Source organism: Rhamphochromis longiceps, linkage group LG4 (genome assembly GCF_057381845.1).
Source record: "Rhamphochromis longiceps isolate RC_006_pf linkage group LG4, R_longiceps_female_GT1.1, whole genome shotgun sequence".
Taxonomy (NCBI): domain Eukaryota; kingdom Metazoa; phylum Chordata; class Actinopteri; order Cichliformes; family Cichlidae; genus Rhamphochromis; species Rhamphochromis longiceps.
The window spans coordinates 6325908-6351519 of NC_140560.1; the positions used below are offsets into that span (position 1 = coordinate 6325908).

General features: G+C 40.7%; 3 protein-coding genes across 7 annotated transcripts; 1 reads left to right on the top strand and 2 right to left on the bottom strand.

Annotated features, from left to right (window-relative positions):
- The first annotated feature begins 313 nt into the window (after positions 1-313).
- clpp (caseinolytic mitochondrial matrix peptidase proteolytic subunit) lies at positions 314-6799 on the top strand. 3 transcript variants are annotated; one of them, XM_085403033.1, is made up of 7 exons: positions 314-403; positions 2301-2402; positions 2810-2881; positions 2964-3060; positions 4315-4502; positions 4578-4683; positions 6084-6799. In XM_085403033.1, exons 1-7 carry the CDS (start codon positions 392-394, stop codon positions 6320-6322), a joined length of 816 nt encoding a protein of 271 aa, XP_085259159.1. In that variant the 5' UTR covers positions 314-391; the 3' UTR covers positions 6323-6799. The 3 variants fall into 3 exon arrangements, with proteins under 3 accessions (XP_085259159.1, XP_085259160.1, XP_085259158.1); XM_085403034.1 differs by having other exon boundaries at positions 321-403; positions 2304-2402; XM_085403032.1 differs by lacking the exon at positions 314-403 and having other exon boundaries at positions 417-2402.
- A 70-nt stretch (positions 6800-6869) lies between these two features.
- On the bottom strand, positions 6870-16203 carry aldh3b1 (aldehyde dehydrogenase 3 family, member B1). Its single transcript, XM_085403031.1, has 11 exons — positions 16047-16203; positions 14590-14760; positions 14158-14268; positions 13512-13632; positions 12994-13079; positions 12800-12881; positions 12168-12560; positions 9565-9731; positions 9375-9474; positions 9092-9293; positions 6870-8687 (listed from the first exon to the last, which is right to left on the bottom strand). The coding sequence occupies exons 2-10, from the start codon at positions 14749-14751 to the stop codon at positions 9109-9111; spliced, it is 1407 nt and encodes a 468-aa protein (XP_085259157.1). The 5' UTR covers positions 14752-14760; positions 16047-16203; the 3' UTR covers positions 6870-8687; positions 9092-9108.
- Positions 16204-18007: 1804 nt separating this feature from the next.
- Positions 18008-25091, bottom strand: LOC146670923 (serine/threonine-protein phosphatase 4 catalytic subunit B). 3 transcript variants are annotated; one of them, XM_085403037.1, is made up of 9 exons: positions 24953-25091; positions 24023-24303; positions 22631-22682; positions 22492-22542; positions 20716-20817; positions 20430-20603; positions 20180-20306; positions 19870-20059; positions 18008-18987 (listed from the first exon to the last, which is right to left on the bottom strand). In XM_085403037.1, exons 2-9 carry the CDS (start codon positions 24130-24132, stop codon positions 18858-18860), a joined length of 936 nt encoding a protein of 311 aa, XP_085259163.1. In that variant the 5' UTR covers positions 24133-24303; positions 24953-25091; the 3' UTR covers positions 18008-18857. The 3 variants fall into 3 exon arrangements, with proteins under 3 accessions (XP_085259163.1, XP_085259164.1, XP_085259162.1); XM_085403038.1 differs by having other exon boundaries at positions 24992-25076; XM_085403036.1 differs by having other exon boundaries at positions 24828-25036.
- Between the last annotated feature and the right edge of the window lie 521 nt (positions 25092-25612).

Genomic DNA, 25612 nt, shown 5'->3' on the forward strand with positions numbered 1-25612 from the left:
AATTTCAAACGAAGGCTCTTAAATACTTGGTGCCTGATTTTTCACTACTTTGCCTCTTCCTAATCCTCACCATTATTATTTAACACGTGCTTCCTCTTCATACTATATAGATTTGTAGCTGGACTAAGTGCCTCTGAATGGAACTCTTTTTTCTTTTAGGTGCTCACGAAGTTTGAGGAAACAGCATTAGCCGGGTTAAACGCACCATTGCGTGGTTTGCCAACTGACAGACGAAGAAAGCCAGCACGATGAGGTTGGTCAGCAGGTGGCGGTATAGCACCTCCAAACCCGTTGGATAAGTGCCAATAAAACCAAAGGAAGAAGAAGTTGAAATTGGTTCCGGAGGAGCTCCGGGGTCACACAGGAAAGCTAAACCCTAAAATCCTTCAAAATGCTGTTACGAGTGAGTACTGAAAACCTTTCCAGTAAGCTTGACTGTCCGCAGACGACACATCACAAACTGGTTATATGTGTACTCGGCGGTTTGTGCTGTTATTCTGTCGTGTTGATGATGTTAGCTAACAGCTTGTGTGACATAAGTCTGATGGCATCACCTTTAACTTCCTAAGACTCGAACTCTTCCACGACATGCATTTTTAATTTCTCTTTGATATTTAGGCATATTGGGACTCGATGAATGTAAAAACAAAGAATTACCAGATTTTTTTTTTACCTTATTTTTAAGAAAAATGAGAGCCACATATGAGGATATTTGTTTAAAATTTCGATAGAACAGTAGCAGTATAATGTCCTCGTAAGTGGATATCAGGCCCTTGTAGAGCAAAATTGAGTATTTTGGTCTAAATAACCCAAAATGTGATGTCCACATATGTGGACGCCAGGTCCTAGGAGGTTAAAGCTGCCAGCTCTGTACGCTAACAGCACTGAGGATCACAGAGAGCCCGATCAGCAAACACAACGAGCTTAAAAGCAGTTTGTGGGGCTTTCTCCCCACGCGGTGCTTCTTTAGTTTTTTTAGTTTGTATTATTGTTATTATTATTTGATTGTACAAAGAGTGTTCAAAATAGTCGTATGAAAAAAAGTTTCAACTCATGATCAGAATTCTATGAGCAAATTCTCTCTGGATTATTTTTTAGTCCGAGGACAGCTGTGAACTTATGAACATGTTTGCTCCTTAAGCAATTTTAGTCTGTCACTTAAAAACAAACTAGTGCTGAAAACATCCCTTAGAGATGTTGGCCTTTATTCACATGATGCATATGGTCACACATAGTGTCATGCACTTGCTGCAGATTTGACAGCTGCACATTCATGATATGAATCTCTGTTACGTCCCAAAGTGCTCTGTTAGACTGAGATCTTGTGACTCATTTGAGTGCAGTGAATCCATCGTCGTGTTCACGAAACCAGTCTGAGATCATGCTGGAAGCAGCGATTAAGATGGGCAGATCATAAAAGGCTGTACATGGTTACTTCTGCCCTATAAATGATGCTTAGTTAGTATTAAAGGGGCCAAAATGTTCACTGAAATTATCGTCCACACCATTATACCAGTTTGACCAGTTTATACAAAGCAGGATGGAGATATGCTTTTATGTTGTTTACACCATATTCAGACTCTACCATCTAAATGTCTCAGCAGAAATGAAGACCCAACAAACCGGGCAAAGTTTTTTCCCTGTCTCAGCTAGGACTGAGCCATGCTTGACACTAGGTGGCAACAGCAGTCTGTAAATGAGAGATGAGATGAGATAGCCTTTATTTGTCAGTTGCAGGTCTTTGGCCACAACCAAGATGACAGACCTTGCCGACCGTACATACAATACACAAACATCACATTGGGGAGACAGGTCAGGCTAGGTAGCGAGGAAAAAAACATCGAAATGTGTAACACAAAATGATAATACAGGAATGCACAGATATCAACACACCATAGCACAATAAACACAGACAGCAACATGGGAAAGCGTTCCAGTGTGTACATCTGATCTGGGACCGCTGCAATCTTTCGACTGCGCCTCCAACTGACCCGATGGCCACATCAGAGGGGAGGTAAGCGTTGGAGGTGGCGTTGGATCCGGGGTAGGGAGGGTGATGCGTCGGTGAGTGCTTATCAGTATATGTATGTGTGTGCGTGTCCATAGTTCAGCTGAGACAGTGTCCTTCGCCCTGCCAGGCTAAGTAAACAGTGTTCCAGCCAACCCAGGTGGCCTTGTAGGGAATGGGAAGGAACAAACTAAACACAGTCGTTATCAAATGTCTGGAAACTGCAGTTACTGAACTTTTGGGAGTGTTGTTGATCCTATATCTTGGGAGGATTTTTTTGTCTGTCTTTCAGCAGGTGTTGCGTATCGGTTCTTTGACACTGACACACAGCAGATCCATCCACCACAGTTCCATATGCCGGACTCCACTCATACCCATAGTCGTGGAGCAGACGGTGAGTGTGATCATTTGAACGGCTGAAGCAGGACTTTCTGTGTTTAGTAGAAGTGTATATACAGTCAGTATAGAGGTGTATATACAATATAAATACATGATGGTTTCTTTTCTCTTGCAAACAAAAATGTTGCACAAAAAGAATTTAAACAGGTGTGAATCATGAAGATTTAGGATGAGAGAATTTTTGTTTGCTTGGCAAAGCAAAGACAGACATCTGTATAAGTGGCTTTATTCCTGCTAATATCGATGTAAAAACATGAATTTGTGTTGCGGCAGCATATTTGTGAACCTTCTGTATGAATTTGAGATACTGTGCTGTTCAGACCTGTAATCCACAGAGAACATCTTTGTCATTTGATTTAAAATCCTCTCCTTTTGTTTAGTTTTTTGTTTGTTTTGTTTCAGGGGAGAGGTGAACGAGCATATGACATCTACTCTCGCCTCCTGAGAGAGAGAATCATATGTGTAATGGGTCCTGTAAGTGTCTTCCTGAAGATTTTTGGAAACATGTTTTCAGAGTGATTTATATTCAAGCTCTTTTTCTTCCTCGTCTGCTCAGATCGATGACTCCATAGCCAGTCTGGTTATAGCCCAGCTGCTCTTCCTACAGTCAGAAAGCAACAACAAGCCCATCCACATGTACATCAACAGTCCTGGTATGACATAATCAAAACGAAGAGTTCCAATCTGAGTATTTTGCTGTGAGGTTTATTGATAAACTTTATGAAAAGAAGGATGAAGGAATGAGACATTTCACCGTCATGAAAATGAAACAGCAAAGAACTTGTTAGAGCACTACTTTTTCATTTCTGATCCACGGAGAAAGGCTGAGCTGCGTCAGTGTTACAGTAAACCACTGCTGACTGCGAGAGTACTCGCACTAACTATCAATATTTTCTCGTATATTTGTGTCATTGTGCTAAGGCTCACTCAGCACCTACAAGAATTTGTATTTTGATTACAATTCTTTTGCCAAAAAGTAGTGCAGTTAAAACCTTTAAAATTAACTATAATTTTTTATTGCTTATTCAAAATATTGATGTTTTTAATCGCAGTATTTATAAAGTAACAGTTTCTTGATTTGTAGTAACAGAAGCAAAACCAGCTGCTTCACTGGCACTTTCACAGGCTGCTGTCATTTTGTTTGTGACTGAAGCCTGTCGGTGTTTGTGGCCATGCTTCAGCTTTGGTCATTGCATGTATGCTTATGGTACAGTTTGTATTAAGTGCTGTAACACTGTTTGTGGGTGTGATGGTTGCACTAGCGTTGCATTGAAGTTAAAGTGGACCTGCTATATTCATTGTCAGCTCCATGTTTTACTTTTGGACTCTGTTAGAGTAGCTTTGCACGATTCACAATACAAAGTAATCTTGATTTATCTTATACTGGGCTTTGGTGCAGCCAGTTTGTCCATCAACAGTCAAAGAAGCAGTTCTAGCCCCGCCCCTTTAAGCCACCTTTCTTCTGATTGGCTGCCAAATAAAAAGTTTGAACAGCAGATGGGCAGAGCTTCCTTTTAGCCCCTCTCTTTGACAGCATGCATTCACGGCAATGGAGCTCAAAGGGATTACTATACATAGGGTGGCCTGATTTTTTTTATTTTTTTTATTTTATTTATTTGTCTTTTTTAACGTTATCCATTTTTAAAATGAGCATAAATTGCTTTTATTGTGATGAAACTTGAGGAAAAGCACAATACGCCCACTTCAGTATATTCTAAATATGGACCTATAAGAGCAGCAGCAGATGATCTTGTGTTGTTGGTATCACACAGTCCAAATACTTTGTGATCTGAATCTCACAGATGAAATTTTATGCCTGACATAATTAACGTCTCTGTTGAATGCAGTGTATTTAAGTAAATGAGTAAATTCATGCAAAGACAGCTCTCATTCTGTCTCTTTTTAAGGTGGTGTGGTGACAGCAGGACTGGCCATTTATGACACCATGCAGTACATTCTGAATCCCATCTCCACCTGGTGTGTTGGCCAAGCGGCAAGCATGGGCAGCTTGCTCCTGGCAGCAGGAACGACAGGCATGAGGCATTCACTGCCCAATGCCCGCATCATGGTTCACCAGCCTTCAGGAGGGGCCAGAGTAAGTTAGTCTCTCTGTGAGTACTGGTCAGTTGGTGTAAAGAAGGGAATAACATTCAGTGTGCTGTGTGTCCAGGGTCAGGCCACTGACATTGCTATCCAGGCTGAAGAGATCCTGAAGCTGAAAAGACAGATCAACAACATCTACGCCAAACACACGGGCCAGTTACTGGAGACCATTGGTATGTTTGTGCAGCTCATTACCACAACACAGTACAAACTTAAAAGTAGGACAAAAGCAGCACAATGATTTCCCCCCTTTGCATGTTTCCTGGCGACAAAAAACTTGGATTTCAGACAAAGAAGGCTAATCCAGGCCTGGAGTGCACGTCTCAAGTTCGTGGCAATGTGTGACATGCAAATAACCAACCGTATATTATATATGGACGAGGGTGGCCATAATGTTTTATTCTGAAGAGTGTAGGACTTGCAGGTGTGATGAACATTAATATTTGGAATTCACAGAGGTGTTAGACATCTCAAATAGGGATGGGTATTGATAAGATTTTCACGATTCCGATTCCATTTTCGATTATGTTTAACGATTCGATTCTTTATCGATTCTCTTATCGATTCTTTTTTAAAAAAGGAGAACACTAAAGTCGATTAGCTCAGAACTTTGTTTTATGTCTTCTCTTTGAACAAGATAGAAATTTAGGAGTAGCATGGCCTTACAAACCCAACAGTGAGATCTTAAGAGATCCAGTCTATGGCTCTTCAATGGGGTGTCAGAGGGTCCCCGGGGAAAAAAATGTAAAATAATAAAATAAATATTCTTCTGTAGCAATAACAAAGTATAACATAAATTATTCTGTAGCAATTACACAAGAATATCCAGTAATGTCCCTGCCTACAATTAAACACATTCACTTGCCGAAAATTGGGGACATCTGCTGTGGCAAATGGGTGCAAACCTTTGACCACAAACTTAGTCACTGCTAGGTGACATCTGTCTATCCTGGCCTGAAAGGAGACGCTACCGGCAGACTGCAGCGAGAACTGCCAGCATCTAAATGCACAGTAATGGCAGGTTTTGTGATAAGGCAGATCGCGCTAACATAATACGCACTGTTAGTTGATTATTTACCTGCCGCATTAACGGGAGAGGACGTGCAAACGTTACCGCTGCTGCTGGGTTGAGATTCACGAGTCCGGAGCGGAATTAAAAACACGACATTCATTTAAGGTCATCGCGTGTTTTGTGAGCAAATGCTTTTGCATATTCGTAGTGTTTCTTCCCTTAAATGAAATATCTACCTTGCAAGTTGCCCTGTTGTCATCCGTTCTCGAAAAGTATAACCAAACTTTTGAGCGTTTGAGCCGCCATGTTTCCTGCCAGGTAAATGACGTTCCGCAACGTGGTGACGTCATTCGTGGCGACTGGAATCGATAAGGGAATCGTTTGCAAAAATGGCAAACAATTCCAAGGGATTGAAACAGTGGGAACCGGTTCTCAACAAGAACCGGTTTTCGATACCCATCCCTAATCTCAAAGAAACCGATTTTCATATGTATAAGGAGAGGAGGAAAGTTAGTTTAAAACATTTAAACTATAAAACGCTCATTTCTGTCCGACTTACAGAAAGTGTAATGGAAAGGGATCGCTACATGAGTCCCATGGAAGCGCAGGACTTTGGCCTCATCGACCGGGTCCTGGTCCACCCACCACAGGCAGGGCAGGATGAGCCAGAGCTGGTGCAGAAAGAGCCAGCGGCAGCAGAAGCAGCAGCAGCAAGCCCCTCGCCCCAGCCAGAGTCCACAGATCCTGAGAAGGCCTCCCCTGGGACAAATCCACCCTCCTCATACAAACCAGAGCCATGAACGCACCACAGCAGAGCTGTCTGCTAGCTGCAAGATCATCTTCAGGAGTCAAGAGAGCAAGATCCAGCCTCCCCGTGTTTCTCCTCCACTCAGTAGTAGCTTACACATGAGCAGGACCCAAGCCAGCCTCATGTACAGTCATCACAGTAACGTCTTTTTATGATGGTGCTGTTTCCTTTTTTTTTTTTTTTAAACGTAATTTCTGTGAAAGAAATCTTCAAAGAAGTGATATTAAAACGTAGTTGATTTTTATAATTTATACCACAGGAAGGAAAGCAGTGTTTCATCTGGGTGGGCTTTGGTCCTTTCTCTATGGTGGCTGAGCTGTACTGTACATGAGCTTGTTTAGGGGGAAAGCTTAAGAGTACAGAGCCATCTGTTTCTCTCTCCTGGCTGATGTCCACTCGAGACCAGAGAGAACCTGATTTGATGACCTGATGCTTAATATTTGTAATAAATATGATCAGTTAAACATGACTCACAAAATGTGCTACTTCTTGATCCAGTAGTGTACTGTTAAGTTTTCAGCTGGAGGTTAAAGGCTGTGTTTGAAACTGTATTTTTATTTTTTATTAATTTTGTCACACCATGAAGCAAAGTTACATTATTCACATTACTTCACGAAAAACAGTGACAGAAACCATCTGGCTAAAACTGTACAGTTGTTAAAACGGCAACACTGTAACAAAATTACACATAACTATGCAGCACAGGAACAGGAAAGGACACAGTTGACATTTAAGATGCGCGGCCATTTAACGCCACAGCATGTCGTCTATAACAACTGCAGATGTAAACTTACCACACAGTATCATCTTTTATTTCCATTAAGAAGTTAGAGAAAAATTCATGTGTGCACAATAACACAACCAACCTCTAAATAAAAAAAATCTACATGAAATAATACAAGTTTTATCAGTTGATAGGTCAAAAAGGCAATTTTAGGAAGCATATGAAAATAAAGTGTAATAATTACTCCTATTATCATAATTATGCTTAACATGTAACACCAAGTGTGTCATATTTGATAGATGAGCTTTTATGAGATGTCAGTGTACTTTTGGTTTCCCAACCAAAAAAGTAAATAAATAGGACAATGCATTTTTAAGCAATGAGTTGCACAAGTGTAGCAAAGATGAGACATTTCACCGTCATGAAAATGAAACCAGCATATGCTAACAAATGCTAATTAGTATGTTTTTAATGTCAGAAGATTGAATAAACAATAACAAAATATAATTTCCTGGCAAATATAATATGGTTTCAACTTACAGGAGAAAGATACTCATGAGCATTATTGGTTTAAAGTTGCTAAAATTACTTGTATAGCTGCATTACTAACACAATAAGTTTGAAATCGGCACCTTGTTAATCAAGCTAGCTAACGTTAGCTAAACGTTGCACCGCTAAACGTGATAGCTTCTGGCTACAAAAAGACCAACATGCTAACATTTTAGGCAGGCAATTATCAGGAGGCATCATTGTCTCAATCACTAGTTGTAAGTCTTACTGAAGATTATATTCACTTTAATAATGTTCCCTATTTGAAGAGTATTATTAGATATGCTCATTGTCAATGCAATGATATTAGTCAGTGTACAGTATTACAATTCTGATACATTTCTAACATACCGACACTCAGCAAACATCATTTTGAACAAAAATAAGTCACTTTTATAAAACATTCAGAAAAAGCTCTATCAAATAAACATAGCCAACACCGATTTGGTCACCGATTTCTCCCTTCATAATATAAAGATTATGAGAGAGAATTTTACTTTTCTTAAAAAGCTTTTTTCTTTTTTTTTTAAGGCTGTTCGACACAGTTTTTTAAAACATTAACCTGACATGTCAGATGTTATTCAAAACTGTTAGAAAGGCAGGAACTTTTCAAAAAGTACTTGGCACATGACTTCAAGAACCTCAGTCTGGTACAGTCTAACAGGCCAAGTTAAACCACAGGATTAATACAGCACAGTTTGTAGAGGTAGGACAACAAAGAGGGGGAAAAAGGCAACGGGAAGCATCTCTGATTACTCGCTTTTAAAGCTAGTAAGTCAGTAATGCAGTTAACATTTCAGCAGATAGTTTGTGCAGAAAATGAGCACTTTGGGAAAAGCTCTTTCAAAAGGAAATAATCATATGTTTATCATATGCATCATCACTCCTAAGACATGCCCGATACTGCCACAGGTATAATAATCCAGTGAGGTAAATAAAACATCGTCTTTGTTGGGTAACAAAATAAATTCAAAAGAGCTATTTCTTTTTCTGCTTCAACACTAAAATGATTTATTTGAATGCAACTTTATTCATTTTTTGAATGACACTTGACAACATGCAGCGCTCAGTCCAGATGGGGGATCTGTAAAAATAACAGAAATATTATGAGCATAACAGAGTCATGAACCTTAATAAGAAACTTGTCTATTTAGAGCCAATATTAACAAAAATGAGTTATTTAATAAAACAGCATAAAAGTAAGTAAGATGACATAATTTTTGTTATTTACATCCAACTACATCTTAGCAGACCGGTGGATGCAGAAAATATAATCGAGGCTCGAGCGACTCCTTCATGGATAAGTCAAACCACAATGAATTTTAATGTTATTCTAAATAACTAAGACACTCAAAGCAACTTCTTAAACATCTATACTGTTATTAAGTAAGATACGAATGCCTTAACATCTAAATAAACTTAATTACTAAGGCTTATTACAAAATCCTTAATGTGAACCGTTACTCATCATCTCTCGCTCTCACTCACACTCTTCTTGCCGGTCATCACATGATTGAGCAGCTCTTGGGTGAGGTGGTCCAGCGCAGCCAGCTCAACTTTTCATCACTATACGGTGGGTAGCGCAGGGCGTTAAGTTTTTCCAAAGCCCAACCACGCAGCATGACTGCTCGCTGGTGACTGAACGCCTCAAAGCCCCAGTGACCATGGTAGTGACCAAATCCACTGTTTCCTGGATGGCAGAGTGAACACTGATTACGCATATGACTGCATCTCTTACATCTCTTTCTCAGCAGGCCAGCCTGACACATACCTACACCTCCAAAGGGCAGGCCTGGCAGGGCCATGTGCACAATTCCATCATTAGAGCAGAATCCTCCACTGCTTGAATTTTCCAGCACCTTCTTCACCACCTTAAAGAAATAATGACAATATTAGCTAAAAGACTAAATGTTATAAATGTTACAGCAGAAAGTGGAGGCTGCAGAGTTCTGTGTTCTTACAGAGGATTCATCTGAGAAAACATAGAAGGCCAGAGGCTTCTCTTTTGTTTTGGTTAATTTGATGCTTTCCTCCAGAGACTCAATCGTGAGGATCGGCAGGATGGGGCCAAAGATCTCCTCCTCCATTAGAGCATCATCTTCAGCTACATCCACCACTACCGTTGGAGCTATGGAAAGATGAGGACAAAATATTCTTTCATATATGCATTTTTTTCAGTCAAGGAAATTCAGACTCAAGCTACTTTATAGAAACGTGTGACAAAAAAAAGGATACAAGGAATGAGGTGAGATGACCTGTAAAGGATGCAGTCAAAAGAGGAATAACATAATGATCTCACTGACAAAAATAATGAAGTGTGTTACCCATGTGACCTGGTTTCTGTTAGTAACTTGGGTACAAAAATACACATGAATCCATTTGTTTGGTTTTTGTTTGCGCTTTTCCCCCTTTCACTCAGATTTTTCTAACATTTTTATATGTAGTTAATGTTTGAGTCTTTACTAAGCTAACGACAATGCAGTTTAAAAATAATCTTGTTTTATTGCCCAACTCTGATCTGATCTGCTGGTTGTTGTTTGTTCCATGTTACCAGCAGGAAAGTTGTAGAACGCCCTCTGGTGGACAAACTTTGCAAAATCAACATGCATAACTTGGTTGAAGGGTGTTTCTCTTGTCTCTTCTTTACTTTTTACATTCTCATTTAATCACTCATCACACCAATGAATCTCCAAATAGCTAATGTCAGCCAATATATCAGCCCCATCAATACACTGGTCACACTCTAATATAAAGACTGCTTTAAGAAAAAGTGAGACTATTTAAACACTAGTATTCACTGTGCCATCCAAGTCATTTAATTCAGGTGTTCCAATCATTTCATGGCAAGGTGGATAAAATCAAGCAGTTTTACTGCATTTGTGAAAGAATGGGTCGCTCTCATGAGCTCAGGGAATTGCAGTGTGTTACCGTGATAGGATGCCACCTTTGCAACAAGTCCACTCATGAAATTTCCTCACTATTAAAAATATTCCACAGTCAGCTGTTGCATTATAACCAAGTAAGAGCGATTAGGATCGACAGTATGTCGGCCACAAAGTGGTAGGCCATATAAAATAACAACTGAGGTGCATAGTGCACAGAGGTCACCACGTTTCTGCAGAGCCAACCGTTACAGAGCCCCAAACTTCATGTGGTGTTCACCACCCTGCCACTGGACTCTAACACAGTGGAGATTTGTTCTCTGGAGAGACCAATCACACTTCTCTGTCGCTAGAATGGTACTGGTCTGATTGCACTGTGCCAAGTGTAAAGTTTGGTGGAGGGGGAATTATGGTGTAGTGTTTTTCAGAAGTTGGATTCAGTCCCTTAGTTCTAGTGAAAGGAACTCTTAACGTTTCAGCAGAGCAAGATATTTTGAACAATTTCACACTCCCAATTTTGTGGGAACCGTTTTGGGATGGCCCCTTCCTGTTACAACATCACTAACAGTGCATAAAGCAATTTCCATAAAGATATGGATGAGTCAGTTTGGTGTCTAAGAACTGCCAGAGTCCTGACCTCAACCCAAAAGAACACCTTTGAGAAGAATTATGTAGAGCAGAGACTGCGAGTCAGGCCTTCTCATGCAACATCAGTCTCTGACCTCACAAATGTGCTTCTGAGAGAATAGTCAAAAATTCCCAGAAACACACTGCTAAACTTGTGGAAGTTAGATCTGAAAAGGTTAGGCTGATGTCATTTTCAACCATCCATCCATTCGCGGAAGGTATTTTCAGCCATATGGATTGAAATTGGGATGTCACTCAAGTTCATATGCATGTGAAAGCAGACAAGCAAATAATTCTGGCAATATAGTACAGGTCTCAAAGCTGAAAGGCAATTTCTTTTTCTTTTTTAAAAGCGGTGCAAGGCTAACTCTGGGCTGGGAGAGCAACTTTCCCTACATCAATGGTCAAGAAGACTGTTAATTTCCTCTTTTTGTTTTTCCTTGAAACATTAAGTAAAAGTGTGATCTAAACACAGATCAGCCACAACAATGAACAAAAACTAGGAAAAAGTAATGTTCTGTGGAGAAATCCTGGGTTCTGACATTGATGTTTATTTAGTTTGACTTGTACCACCTACCTAAACATTTTTGTAGACCCAACACACCTTGCCATGGTAATGGCACTCCCCAATGGCAGCAGTCTCCCCCAGTAGGACAATGTGTCCCATCACACCAGAGAAACTGTTCAAGACCGGTTCAACATGACAAAGAATTTAAGTGTTGACTTGGCCTCCTCACTTTCCAGATCCAAATCCAACTGTGCAACAATGGGAAAGACTGGAACAAGCCCGCTCCACAGGCCCTTCCCTGCAACCGCCAGGACCCAAGGGACTGGCTACCAATGTCCCGATACCAGACAGAGATTACTTGTCCACGCCTCAACGGGTCAGAGCTGGTGGAAAGAGAGGACCTACACAATATTAGGCAGGTATTCTTAATGTTGTGGCCGACTGGTGTAACATTTTTTGCATTGTTTATTTAAAAGTAAATGTATACCAGCTAATATACGGTCTTATACCAAACACCAAATCCTCCTTAAAATACTTTTTAACCCACCTATGTACCTATCCTTCTCGTCGTGCTCTCCTCCCACAACGACCTTGCCCTTGGTCCTGTTGAGCAGTCCCATCAGACGAGTCCAGTGTTTAGGTGTTACAATGCGTGACATATCGGGGCTCTTCTGAATGTCACTGCCGTAGAAGTCCTCCAGGACCTGGCGCAACGCAGGCACAAGGGCATCACAAGTGGCTTTCGAGCACAGAACATAATCCGGTGCCACACAGCTCTGGCCAGCATTGAAAAACTTGGACCACACCAAGCGGTGAGCAGCAGCAGTGGCATTCACCCGACCATATATTAAGCAGGGGCACTTGCCTCCCAGCTCCAAGGTCACTGGGGTCAAGTGGACTGCAGCAGCCTGGAGGACAACGCGTGCCACAGCCTGAGAACCTAACAAAGACGGGTGAAGACTCAGTTCCCAGAACAGAAAAGGATAATCTACATTTCAGTCTTACTAAGCCAACCAGGGAAAAGAGGAGAGAATTGTGTGTCACTTTACTATTGACATGCTGTATTAGACAGGTCATAATTAACTCATAATCATCTAAACCTCTAAACAGTACAGTGAAGCTTTGGCTATGTAAAATTCCTGACATCTGATGCATACCTGTGTGCTCTGAGGTTTTTACCTGTGTAGAAAATGTGGTCAAATCGATTCTTCAGAAGGGCTTGGGTCTCCTTTGCTCCACCGCGAACAACTGCATAACAGTCCTGTCAACAGTCATATCGTCACTGTCACGTTCACTGTGCCCATCTCTATTCATAACAATTGTGAAAAACTCATTTGTCTGTTACTTCTGGTTGATATTATCAGTTATTTCACCTTAGACAGATATTTGGGGATGAGCTCCGTTATCAGATTGTCTGTGGCGGCGCTGACTTCGGAGGGCTTGATGACCACACAGTTTCCTAATCAAAGACATCAACAACAGGCAGCATGTAAAGGCACGTGAAGTCTATAAAATCATTCAAGGTGGACTCTAGGACTCGTTGCCATATTTGCAAATTCTGTCAGCTCACTTTAAAACTTTCGCTCTTACTTTTAGAAATATTACCAAGTTGAGTTCCACTGTGTCTATGAACTGTTAGTCATCCCTTTATTTCATCACATTTGAATTATTGAACTTCAAAACATCCCTAAGACGTCTGCAGATTGTTCAGCGCGCTCCTGTGAGGTATTCACATGTCACACCACCACGCCCCTCCCAGTTACATTTTTCCTGAGCTAGCATTAAATCTCTGAAGTCACCTCACTCAAGGTACCTGTGATTACATTATTGTCATCAATTTTAATGTTGCCTTCAGGATTTAGTTTTGCTAAAAGCGTGTTTGTGGAACTACCTGCAGCAATGGCTCCAATCAAGGGTACGATGAGAAGTTGCATGGGGTAGTTCCATGGCCCGATGATCAACACAACTCCTAAAGGTTCCCTCCGTACAAAACATTCATCAAGCTTTGTGGCCTGAACAACAGAAAACATTACAAAATAAATTATGCAGCAAGAAAAGGCTTTTCAAAATGCAGGACATGCATAGATATATGAAGATATTCTGGATTGCTGTCAGTAAATGCTAGACATATACATTTTATAAATTTAACATTAAAAACAGTCTGAAAACTATATGTGCCAATGAGGCACTGGCCATAAATTTCATCTTGCAAAAAATAGAAAGCGCAGCACACGTCGTATTTCAGTCTGTGCTCTTTGTTTAACAGTGATTTCCTAATAAATACGTTCAGAGTAGAGTTGCTACATTCATTCTCATCATTCTGCAGTGGTGAATTTCCTTTGGCACTGCCTGAAATCTCTCTGGGAGGTGCCAGGGATTTCTCTCTGCAGGAAAAAGACTGCGAGGACACAAGAGGTTCAACTTGTTTGACATGAGGAGTATTACTTGGGCCATGAAAACAGTTGTGTAACGTTTCCTTTTTTGTTTTATTTGGTCGCACACACACTATTAATAAGTCTTTTTTTTTTTAAACTTACCAAGTTTTTGCTCACATACTCCGGCTGCATCCAGCTTGTGAGGTTACTGAGGGCGCAATGGAGCTCGTTCATCACTATTTCAACCTCAGACAGGATAGCCTCAAATTTTGGCTATTGTGCAACGACAGCAACAACAGCAAGACAATTAGTGCTTATTTAAGAACAGCAGACAACAATGAATAATCTACTAATAAAACCATTGGATTTATCGATTAAATTCACTAAACTATTCTCACTTTAATGTTTTTTAAAGGAGATGTTAACCACTTCCGTACAGTTGTATTACGGGCTTTAAAACAAATTGTCATGATTGCAAAATCATCATACAGCAAGACAAACAAAAGCCTGAGGCTTTAGTTGCGTAATTATGTGTTGGAGAATTACAGTCATGTGTTCATGCTTTATGTGGAACACGTGAGCACAGTCCTGTACCTTTGTGAGGTCTTTGTGCAGCGCATTTACAATCTGCTCCTCGTTGTCTTTGATCATGGACATTAGGTTGGTCAGCTGTGTCCTGCGAAACTTCTCCGGTATTGTAACACGCGATTCAAACGCTGTGCGCAGCCTTTCCAAAACCTGACTCTGGCTCTCCATTTTTTCAAGCTTCACAAAAAGAAAAGAAAGAAAAGAAGGATTGTTTTCCCTAGAAGCTGTAATGGGCAGATACTTTGTGAAAGGTGGACATTAACTTCTCACATCTTCGACTCAGTGCACGTCGATTACTTATTCCTACTCAGAAATGTTAAACGTCATGAGAAACGTTACAAAAACTGTATTAGGTAAATGATGAATTATACCAAATGTATGTGTATAAAATCTGCATTTTAAAAAGCAAACCACTGCACAGCTCTTTACATACCGCTCCTGTCAGTCTTCTGATGGAATAGTTGGCAACGATATTTCAATTTGTGTAATTACTCTGACAGCGTTTACATGGTCACTGTTGTGACAGCCTGTAATAACGGCAGATGACTCATTTGAAAAAGGGATTATGGAACCCGGTGAGTAACGTGAGCTGCACATTTCCTCATCCCAGTAAGTCTAGTTTGGAAAACACTGAACAAGACCAGCGAGTCTGAGAAATTACTGCCACACACAGCTTTTAAATCCACTATTTATGGATTTCGCAACATTTCACAGGGGCAGTAGCGGTTTTTGATAGGGGCGACACAGGCGGTTGGGGGGGGGGGGGGGCATCGTGGTGGGGGGCGCCATCAGGGGCATGGGGGAAAAAAAAAAATAAAAAAAATTGCTGGTACTCATGCTGCCCCGACATCATGCCAGCGCATATTGGGAACGGCATAGGCTCCAATCAGTTTTCTATCGCCCATTTCCTGGGAGTAAGGGCGCCCTTCGTTTGCAAGGTGCGCCAGAGGGAGTGTTCGCCCAGGGCGCAAAAACAGCTAGGACCGCCACTGCACAGCGGCTATATCAAATATTTGTGTGGCGAAATGACCGGAACACTGATTTTGCTGAATGGGGAAGAAATACTAACTGTGACATTTCCAACGGACATTCGCACGCTACTGTAGACAATGGCACGCGGACGTTAACTGATAAGTGCAGTCAAACAGCACAGAAACGACGAATTATCAAACAAATTGTTTTTAACATAATTATTACAGCCTGGCAGATTTCCCACGCGGGATTTGGATGCCTATAAGTGCATTCGTACGCTAGCTGTTTGTGGTTAGGGCGAAAAAAACTTTATCGTGGGAAGTAATTCCCGGGAGAGATGAACAATAGGTTCCAGTGTAACCATTTCTTTCAGTGTGGGAGTCAGGATTTTCTCACGATGGTTTAAACTGCTCTAACATTCATTTGCGTGAAGTAGCTAGCATTTTGCAAACAGCAGAAATAAAGCGAAGATACTGCTGTGTTTAGCCTACCTGCTACTGGGCTTATCGTCTGTCCAACTGGCAGACCTGCGAGCAGACACCGTGCCGACAAAATGCTGAAGACCGTTGACGTTTCCGGGCTTCACTCCTTTTTTCGGAAGTACAGACACCGGGTTTCTTTGGGAGGGGAAACACTTTTGGTCGAGCTAGAAAAACTAGCCTTAAAACTTGTCAAGCGGCAAAGGTGGCTTTTTTAGTATACATTTCCGTGTGCGAAGCATTGACTGTAAGCGAGTTAAGTGTCGCAGTTATTTGGCTCAGTGGTCCCCGCGGAGGGTTACATTTGACGTTTTTACGGGTACAGCAGTTATTCCTGTTTTAGCGTGAATAAGACAAACTCCCGTTTAAACCTTATTTACCAAAGCCAGCCTTATGTGCCCCAGGGACGGAAAAATAAAGCTGTCCACTTTTATACTTTCACACATTTTTCATTGTCTAAACCAGGGGTCTGCAACCTTTTACACACAAAGAGCCACTTGGACCCTGTTTCCACGCAAAAGAAAACACTGGGAGCCGCAAATACTTTTTGAAATCTAAAATGAAGATAACACTGTATATATTGTTTTGTTTTGTTTTACCTTTATGCTTTGTGTGGACAACTAAAGGAAGTAAGCGAAGTTTATTTATTAAGCGCTTTTCACAGACAGGCAGTCACAAAGCGCTGTACACAAATATTAAAATAAACAATACAATCAATAGACATTATACACAATGTAAAAGATCAAATGTACATAATGTAAAGAATATAAAATATGTAGATCAACAAAAGGCTTGTTTGAACAGAAAAGTTTTTAACTGCTTTTTAAAATAATCCACAGAGCAACTAAGGTGTGTTGCTTATGAAATCCATGAAGTGCTACAGAGAAAATTACATTTTATTTATGTAATTAACACATTTTGAACTCTTAAAGAAATATAACAAAAGGAAAGACACCCAGCTGAACTAAAATAATCCATGTAGTAAACAAAAACTGTTGTGAGCCGCCACCCTTATATCGCCTTTGGGCTTTTGGAGCCTTGACCTGACTTTTAAAAAGTAATTGGAAAAAAAAGCACTATGCTGCTAAAAAAAAACAAATATTTGCAAAATTCTGCCTAAATATGTATTTTACCTGGTTAATGTGTGTGGCGGGGCGTGGTCTGCAGCGCCGCTGCAAGGGAGGCGGACGCACGTGAGCGGCACCCGCAATCACGCCTCGCCACCTTAAAGTCTGTGCTCTCTGCTGTTGCGTTGTCGGGCTGTGAGCTGAAAAGCTACAGCCGGCTGTGTGCGTACAGCAACCGCGTGTGAAAAGTGGTCAATAAAGAGATGCTGAAAAGCGTGTTCATGCAAACACTGTCAGGTCTGCCGTGATATGTTTACAATAAGACTTATGGTCCCGAACCTCTGCGCACAGCGTCTGCAAATCGGGGCTTTCATCTTTACGCAGGACTGTAAGCTTTCATCTGTGAGGCGTGAGCGGTGTTTGTTTTTAACATAGTTCACGGTGGAGAAGTTACTGACATAATGTGGATCCGAAGATCCATAACTGGCCTATCTGGGTTTGAAAGTCGATAAATGCACGGCGTTTCGGCGGGTATACCGGCTTCCGCGAGTGTGACGCTTATTTTGAGCGATGAAAAAATAAGATATTTTATTTTTATATTTCAAAATCACAATAATCTTCCAATTTAGAACTACAAGTTTAAAAAAAGAACTAAACACAAATAAAATACACTTCAGCTAAATACTTCTAATTTCTTTTCCCAAACCACCCGGAGCCGCAGTATAAGGACTAAAGAGCCGCAGGTTTCCGTCCCCTGGTCTAAACAAACAATGATGCTATTTTGACAATTAGTGTATTGTGACTAACATCTTAGACAAGAGGATTTTTTTAAGTCTGCTTTAAATAACAAACTGACAACTGTGGATTTGTAGCCATCTTTCATAAGGAGGTGCAACTGAATTGATATATCAGCATAGATACAAAACCTTTATTTTCACAATATCAAAATTGACACACCTACAGAGAAGTGTAGATTAAAAGAAATTAAGAGGGCAATGGTTAATACATGACTCGTGTTGGGAGTCGTTACATCTCTGGTGTTAAGATGTGAGGGTGTGGAGCTCTCGGGAAGCTCTTGTTAAAAGGAGCACATGTGGTGGGAGACAGTTAAACAGCAAATAAAGAGAAGAGAGGGCATTTTGTTTAATCCTGGCAGCAACAATTATACAAAAATCAAAAACAGAGACAACATATGCATTGAAGGAATTTCTAAAATGATAAAACTGAAGCTTCCTACGGCTGCATACTTTAGAAAAATCATGAAAAAGGAGAAGGAAAAAAAAGAAGAAGAAAAAAACAGCACTCCTTCCAAATACGTCTAAAACTAAATGACAGTGTCTGTCACAGCAGGGGGACAAAAAAAAAAAAAAAAAACTACTACAATTGTAGTGAAAGTTGAGCCAGGAAAGGAGAAATTCATATCTACACAGAGTGAGGAAGATGAGAACAAATGGAAGGAGAGCAGAAAGAAATGGCCATCTTTATGTAGCTGAAGAGAAATGACAACAGTCATGGGCCCATTAACCACCTCGTCCTTACACCTTCCACAGTGACTGCTCTGTCAGGCTTGGGCAGTAGGGCAAAAAATCCAGCTCTTCAAGCTGAAGCTGTGCAGGAGCTTGGCAGGGTTTGGCAGGTTTTCTGTCTCACTGCTTTGAGTTCACACTGACAGAACGATCCAGCGGCAGGATGGAGGGCAGCTGATGTGAAACGGTACTGGAAATTTGGATGTGTCATGGCTGTCTGCTCAAAGACTTCACAGGAAATAGTCGGCTACTGGTTTCTTGGAGGGTATGCCTCTGGTCTCTTGTGGTGCTGCTTCAAATATGATGAACTCCCGCTGTAGATGCTCATCCAACTCCAAGATGGCTGCTACATTACCACATCTGTTAGGAGAGGAACAAACATTGGTTATACACAAAAAGAGCCTTGTGTATATTTAATTAGCACAGTTTCAAACATTTCTTTGGTATGAAACAACACCGAGATGGCCTTAACCATGCCTGATCACTGGAAACTTTTCCTTTTATTAGTCATGTAATGTATGTAATCCCATCTATTCTGATTGTCAGTGGCCTTTCATGCCGCCTGTTAAGAATAGAATGAGTTATATCAACTTTATATAGACCATGTTTCATATTTTGATCGAGGAAAATTTCTTTCACTTTAATTATTTTTAGTGTTTTATCACCCAGCCATAGCACAACGGTATAAACTGCTCTATAGATAAAAGTTTCCTTACTACTATGCTTGTTAAAATGCATTCCCCAAAGTGAGTATTGTTTTGTATCTATGCCAATTGGGTCAAAGCAGCAGACTGACATGCATGAAGCATTATGGGGAATCAAAATGTTACACAACGGCTTTTAATGCTTATTTGTCACAGGGGTAACCATCTCATATTTCAACAGTAGTAAGGTAAACAGAACAAATAGTCTGTTTATAAAGTAATCCACCATGAATGGAGGCTTGACTGGCCAATTCAGCTGACGTCAGTTGATGCTAGAACAAACCCGAACATGGTTCAACTTGTTGTACAGCAAGTCTCTACACAGCAGCAGGTATGCCTTTCCAAACATTTGCAATCTTAACATTGGCCTGCATAAGCTGTAGATTTCAATTTATAGTGCTGGAATTTCACTGGTAATTGCTGTTAATACTAAGACAACATGATCCGCCTTTGGAATATTTCAGGGACCAAATCAGTATTTACATGACGAGGACATCTTTCCCCATTCAAGATATCTGAGATTAATGTAGCTATGTACCTGTAGCAGTAGTTGGGTGCTGACCACACTGTGAGCACCGTCTCATTGAAGTGCCACTTGTAGCCTTCCATAACTAGCTGATGAGCTCGACAGATCATGTGGATGTCGTTGGCGGCGTTGAACTGAGCCACTACGTCACTCCCAAATAAGTAGCCGGCACCTCTAGGACTCACCCCCCAGCCTGTGGTGTCTGAAAGCAGAGAGAAACTGGTCACACAAACACATCCGTCATACAGTCCTTTAATTCTCCACTGCTGTTTCTTGTTAACGTCAATTTCAATTTTTAGATGTCCAAGTGAACTGTCTGTACCTTCAGGGTCTGACCACAGGAGGTCACACATTGGTCCATCATGGGGCACTTCCTGTTTTCTATCAATGGTCCGGATCTGATCCAGTGTCTGGATGGAGGGAGACAATCCCCCGTGCACACAGAAGATCTACAGACACAGAATTATATCAAAACAAATGAAACAGCTACGTTACACAGGGAGTTTTAAAAGCAGTAACGTGTTCAGAAGAAAACGCTACATATGAAGTAAGTGCTGGATGACGTATCTAACCTTGCCATCGATAATAGCAGAGAGAGAAAGGTAGTCGAAAATCTCTGTGCAGTATCTCCAGACAGTGACTGAGCCATATTTGCGGAGGCACTCGTCATAGAAGCCGTAGACCTGGGTGATCTGCCGGGACTCGTGGTTTCCCCGGATCAAGGTAATCCGGTCTGGATAACGTACCTGGATCGTACAGCAGAGATAAAAGATGAAGAAAAGGGAGTTCTGACACCCCGTGGGAAAGTAAATGTAAAAACTGTGACTGGTGTAGCTCAGCAGTGGACAGACAAACTACCTTAAGAGCTAGCAACAGAAGAAAAGTCTCCACACTGTAGAAGCCTCTGTCCACAAAGTCACCCATGAACAGATAATTTGTCTCCGGGACATCTCCTCCCACCTGTCATGCAGAAAAATGAAAAAGAAGCCCTTTAAACAGATGCATACTGGTAATTTAATGTGCACAAGTCTCTACCTCCCCAACTCACAATAATGGGCTCCAAGACCTGCAATGCACCAAGATTGAACCATACCACTAGGGCTGCACGATTTTGCATAAAATGAGAATCACGATTTTTTGGCTTAGAATTGAGATCACGATTCTCTCACGATTTTCTTTTCCAGTATAAATATTTATCGCGCTTATTAAATGCACATCAACTTCGTAACAGTTGAGACTGAACATAAAAACAATAAATAAACATAAAAACAACAAATGTCTCACATTTTGTCGTTGCTGCAAAATGTTGTACTGCTTGAAATTCCATCTCCACCGTTGCTCGACGCTGCGTGTATAGAGCAGGTAGTGCAACAATAGAAAAATAGTTGCGGGACGGCACTGTGTCGCGTTTGTCTAGGGTGTTGATCATTTTCCTAAATCCCTCGTTTTGCACAGAGTTGATGGGAGCCATATCTTTGGTCAGGTGATAAGTGATAGCCTCCGTAATTTCTTTGTGCCTGCGGGAGTTCGACGGGTATAGGGAAGCGCTGTATAAGGTTCCCGTTATTGATGTTTGGGTGGTTGACCAGGACGGATTTTCTCCCGTCACTTTCTCGTCATCCCTGACGTGCTCTCCGTTGTTGTTTCCCTGCTAATTTTAGCATCACACGGCACAGCTTCTGTATCACGTGGTATAAGGCTCCGCCCTTGCCATTTGTTGAGCAGGAAGAGTGAGCGCTTGTTTTCATGCAGAGTACGTCCCGGATCAAAATGCGGTACAATCGTCGTCGTTTTTTTTTTTTTTAAATCGTCATTTGGAAATGAGCTCGCACATAAGTATGAATCGAGATTGCGATTTTCTAACGATTAATCGTGCAGCCCTACATACCATATCTCAAAATATTACCTCACATGAGATTAGTAAAAGAAACTAGCATCAATTCACTATTTGGACGACATTTTGGTCCAATACTGACTCAAAGCTACACTGGGTATCGATACATTGGAGCAGCAGTGTACTGCTTGCACCCACTCTCGCTCTTCATTACGTCTGCTGTAAATCTTATTGAGAAGCCTCTACTGGAGCATTTACAGCAACATAACATGATGCCAAGTTTCTCGTCAGCTTCACTGTGTGAGTGTGTGAGGAGGTGTACTCACAGGAAGAGCCATAACAGGAGAAACTAGGATGTCCATAAGTAACAGCAGTATGAAATGAGACTCATGCATATTTTAGCTGAAAAATAAAAATGTACCCCCCCCCCAATTTTACTAATACCTTTTCACTGGATTTATATTCTTAAATATATTTATTGATGAATTTAGGAGCGCAGTGTGAAAGCTGAGCGACACGTTGCCTTAAACATAAAGAACGATACCCAGATTTTCATCAGAATTAAGAATACGAATTATTCATTTAATACAGTTATGGAATCAGTACTCAGTATGGTCACACACTCAAACTCCAGGCAAGAGTATCAAATTTAAAAAGCTGCATTTATTTCTAATAACTAACCAAGTTTAGTAGTGCTGTGCAGGATTGTAACTCAGCAACAGCAGTATCATACTTAAACGATGAAATATAACCCAATCAGAAGCAAAAGAGATTTTAAAAACAAATAGAAAAAAACTTACTCTAAAAAGTTCTTTCAAGTCATAGAACTGACCGTGTATATCTCCACAAACCTGTAAGAAATAACAGGAGAAACATTATTACCACATTTATCTGACATCCAGGCAAATTCGGAGACAACAGTGAGTAGATGTTACTTACCGTAACAGGAGAATCTACTCTCTGGACATTGCTTTCTTCAACCAAAATCTCTCTAAAGAAATAAAAATACATATGTGTATTTATTAATAAACAAATAACGCACAACAGCACAAGACTAACAGCAGACATAAAACAATCCTTGAGTTACAGACAAGCACCCCCTAGTGGCCACATCTACCGTTTCCTGTTGTGACTCCAGAAACACAGCTGACAGGTGATGTAACTGCAACTTGAAAAATATCCAAACTAAACAGATCGACTTTTTGAAGCCCAGTGACAGATCCGGGGGGGGGGGGGGGGGGGGGGCACCTTCACTCCTCCACCAACCACAATAATCATTTCAAATTAAGATCAGATTGCTTAAATTGTTTCTCCATCATCCTTATCTGAGTTACTTGATTATTTAATAATATCCAGGAGCAGCTGATTGGCTAACAAAGGTCAGTCAGGATAAGGCTCCATTTAATGAGTCTGTATGGCAGTTTGCATCCAGTAGACTTATCCCAGTTCTTCCTAGTTCACAATAGGCCTGTGATTGGTCTTGCGCCTTATCCTATAATGATCGTAGCATACCTTTGCGTATATTTTTTTTTTCCTGGACTCCTCCAAGATCTTCAATCTTGATTAAATTTAGTCTATAAACAACCTAGTCCTAAAATTCAATTCAATTCTATTTGTATAGCAACAACACTGACCTCAAAGTGCTTTATACAGTAAAGATCCTGTCAGATCCCCAGAGAAAACAATCAAATGGGCCTCTATGAGCAAGCACTTGGCGACAGTGGGATTCGTAACATTTATATGGTGATTGATTAAAATATTAACTTTAAATAAAAAATATTATTTTGTTTACTGTGCATTTGTGTATAGAAACTGCATGATCAAGGTCTACCCAACATACCCAGTAGCATGTTTATATGCACAGTGCATAGACATTTAACAGTCACCAGAGGGTTTAAGTTTTAACAACTCGTAAACTATTCCTGTTATATATCGTTAATAGATAAATATATTTTCTTTAAAATTCTCAGCTGTAACTGGTCAGCGTCTGATGCAGGTCTGGCTAGTCTAGTTAATCAATTTTTGGCATCTGTAAAACTGTGCCAAATCAAACATGCGGAGCTCACCCATGTAGTGACCCCTTTGTCGAAACAGCCATTGGTCTGCATATAGTTAAGACAAAGAGGCTGCCCCATTACTTTTGAACATTACATATAAATATATTTAAGCTCTACTAAATATCACCCCTCTTAAAGTACGTTTAATTCGCAATCCTTCCCGTTCTTTAAGTATTCAGAAATAAGACAACAGCTAAACAGTTTTCTGCCTTGAATCGAGAGTGTATAATTGATTAAATAAAAGTGCTGTTGGTCCAAGCACACTGATGCTTACCTAGCTTTGGCACACAGTGCTTTGACTTCATTTTCCTTGATGAGCTCACAGCGTCTGAGCTGCTCTATCTGTCGGTCCAGGTCACTGATGTCCCCCATTGTCACACACATAGGAAGAGCTGCTCACACACCAGGCACACACTCCTCTTCTCGCACACTGGGCTCGCTTAAATATGTGGCTCCAAGAGCGAACAGCCCAAACAAAAACTTCCTTGAAAGCAGCCGGGGGGCTTCAGCTCTTAAACGTCAGGGTATTGCTACGACGATGCTCGGAGTGACGAACTGCAGACAAAAAACATAAATTAGGTTATTCAACCGAAGTAATTCCGAGCTAAACATCGCAATAACAACCTGGTAGGCGGATAATCCAGTTTAGGTAATGTCTGCTGTATGATAAATAAGACCCGGTCGTACATAGAAATCCCTAACTAAACGCCAATTTAACACACCACTGTGAAAGTCATACGACTAGTTTGTTCACACCTAACATAAAAGTAGTCTCCCACAGAAAACTGATGTTATTCGTTAGGGAATGTAAGGCCTCGGGGCGTAGCAGTAAGCTAATATTAGCACGCTAGCTTACATCACAGCTAACGACGTCAGCGAACAACTGATTCTTTGATAACTTAGCCAACCATTTTGTTTGGGAATTTGAACAGATGCTTCACAAAAATGTCTGACAGTCGATACCAACAAACTACAGATAATCTATGTGCCAGAAAAAAACAAAATAAAAGCAATGTGTTAAGCGTAGTTGAAATGTTGCATGTTAGCGGGCTAATCGATGCCGACCTGGGCTAACTTACTTGGTTTTCGGCGTCAACGCTGGTTACTGCTAATGTCGCCAGTAAACTAGCTAACGCGAATAACACTATTTAAAAACGGCTCAACTCGAATAACCAAAAACAGCGAGCAAACGAAAAGAACCAACGTTAATATATTTCAGTCCATGGAGCGTCGGCTCACTCACTGGCCCCTCTTCTTCCCCCGGTCTCGTCTTTGCCGGTTTACGCCTGCCGTGCTCGTGAACACTTGCAGGTCGGCTGTAACTTCCGGTATAGGAAGCGCACTACTCAGTCTACTCAACCCGACATTCACTGTAGTGGTAATTTACAGATCGCTTACTAGTCCATCCCAAATACTGAATATCATGAAAAGTTTATTTTTGTTTTCTTTTTTAAAGTGATTAATTTAAAAAAATAAACTCGATATTTATTGTATGAAAAGTATTTCAAAACCCTTTCTTACAATTTTGATCAAGTTTAAGGACACTGAATAAAGTCAGAAATACAGTATTTAATTTTGAGCCTCCCTATTGCCCCACAATAAGCAAGCAGGTTCAGGGTGGACTGAGCCGAGGTCAAAGGCAGGCCTCAGCTGTCCGATCCCCTCTTGCTGCTGTCTGAAACTGGAAAAGAGATATTCTAATATTTTGATTCAGGATTTCTGATTACCACCAGCTATAAACCATTATCATTAAAATCAAGAAAATATTGAACTACTGAAATATTTGACTTGTAATGAAGGTAGAATATACCCTTTTAATTTAATTATAAAGAATTAAAGTTTTTGTGTCATGTTCTGTGCTCCA

Coding starts and splice junctions, on each gene's coding strand:
- LOC146670923 (XM_085403037.1), bottom strand. CDS start 24,132: ATGTGTGTGACAATGGGGGACATCAGTGACCTGGACCGACAGATAGAG. Junction 22,683..24,022: donor GCACTGTGTGCCAAAGCTAG/GTAAGCATCAGT, acceptor TTATTTCTTTAG/AGAGATTTTGGTTGAAGAAA. Junction 20,818..22,491: donor ACTTGAAAGAACTTTTTAGA/GTAAGTTTTTTT, acceptor TCTGCATGACAG/GTGGGAGGAGATGTCCCGGA.
- aldh3b1 (XM_085403031.1), bottom strand. CDS start 14,751: ATGGAGAGCCAGAGTCAGGTTTTGGAAAGGCTGCGCACAGCGTTTGAA. Junction 12,882..12,993: donor TCCCCAAATATCTGTCTAAG/GTGAAATAACTG, acceptor GACTGTTGACAG/GACTGTTATGCAGTTGTTCG. Junction 9,475..9,564: donor TTTTCTCAGATGAATCCTCT/GTAAGAACACAG, acceptor TATTTCTTTAAG/GTGGTGAAGAAGGTGCTGGA.
- clpp (XM_085403032.1), top strand. CDS start 2,184: ATGGGAAGGAACAAACTAAACACAGTCGTTATCAAATGTCTGGAAACT. Junction 4,503..4,577: donor AGCCTTCAGGAGGGGCCAGA/GTAAGTTAGTCT, acceptor CTGTGTGTCCAG/GGTCAGGCCACTGACATTGC. Junction 4,684..6,083: donor CCAGTTACTGGAGACCATTG/GTATGTTTGTGC, acceptor TCCGACTTACAG/AAAGTGTAATGGAAAGGGAT.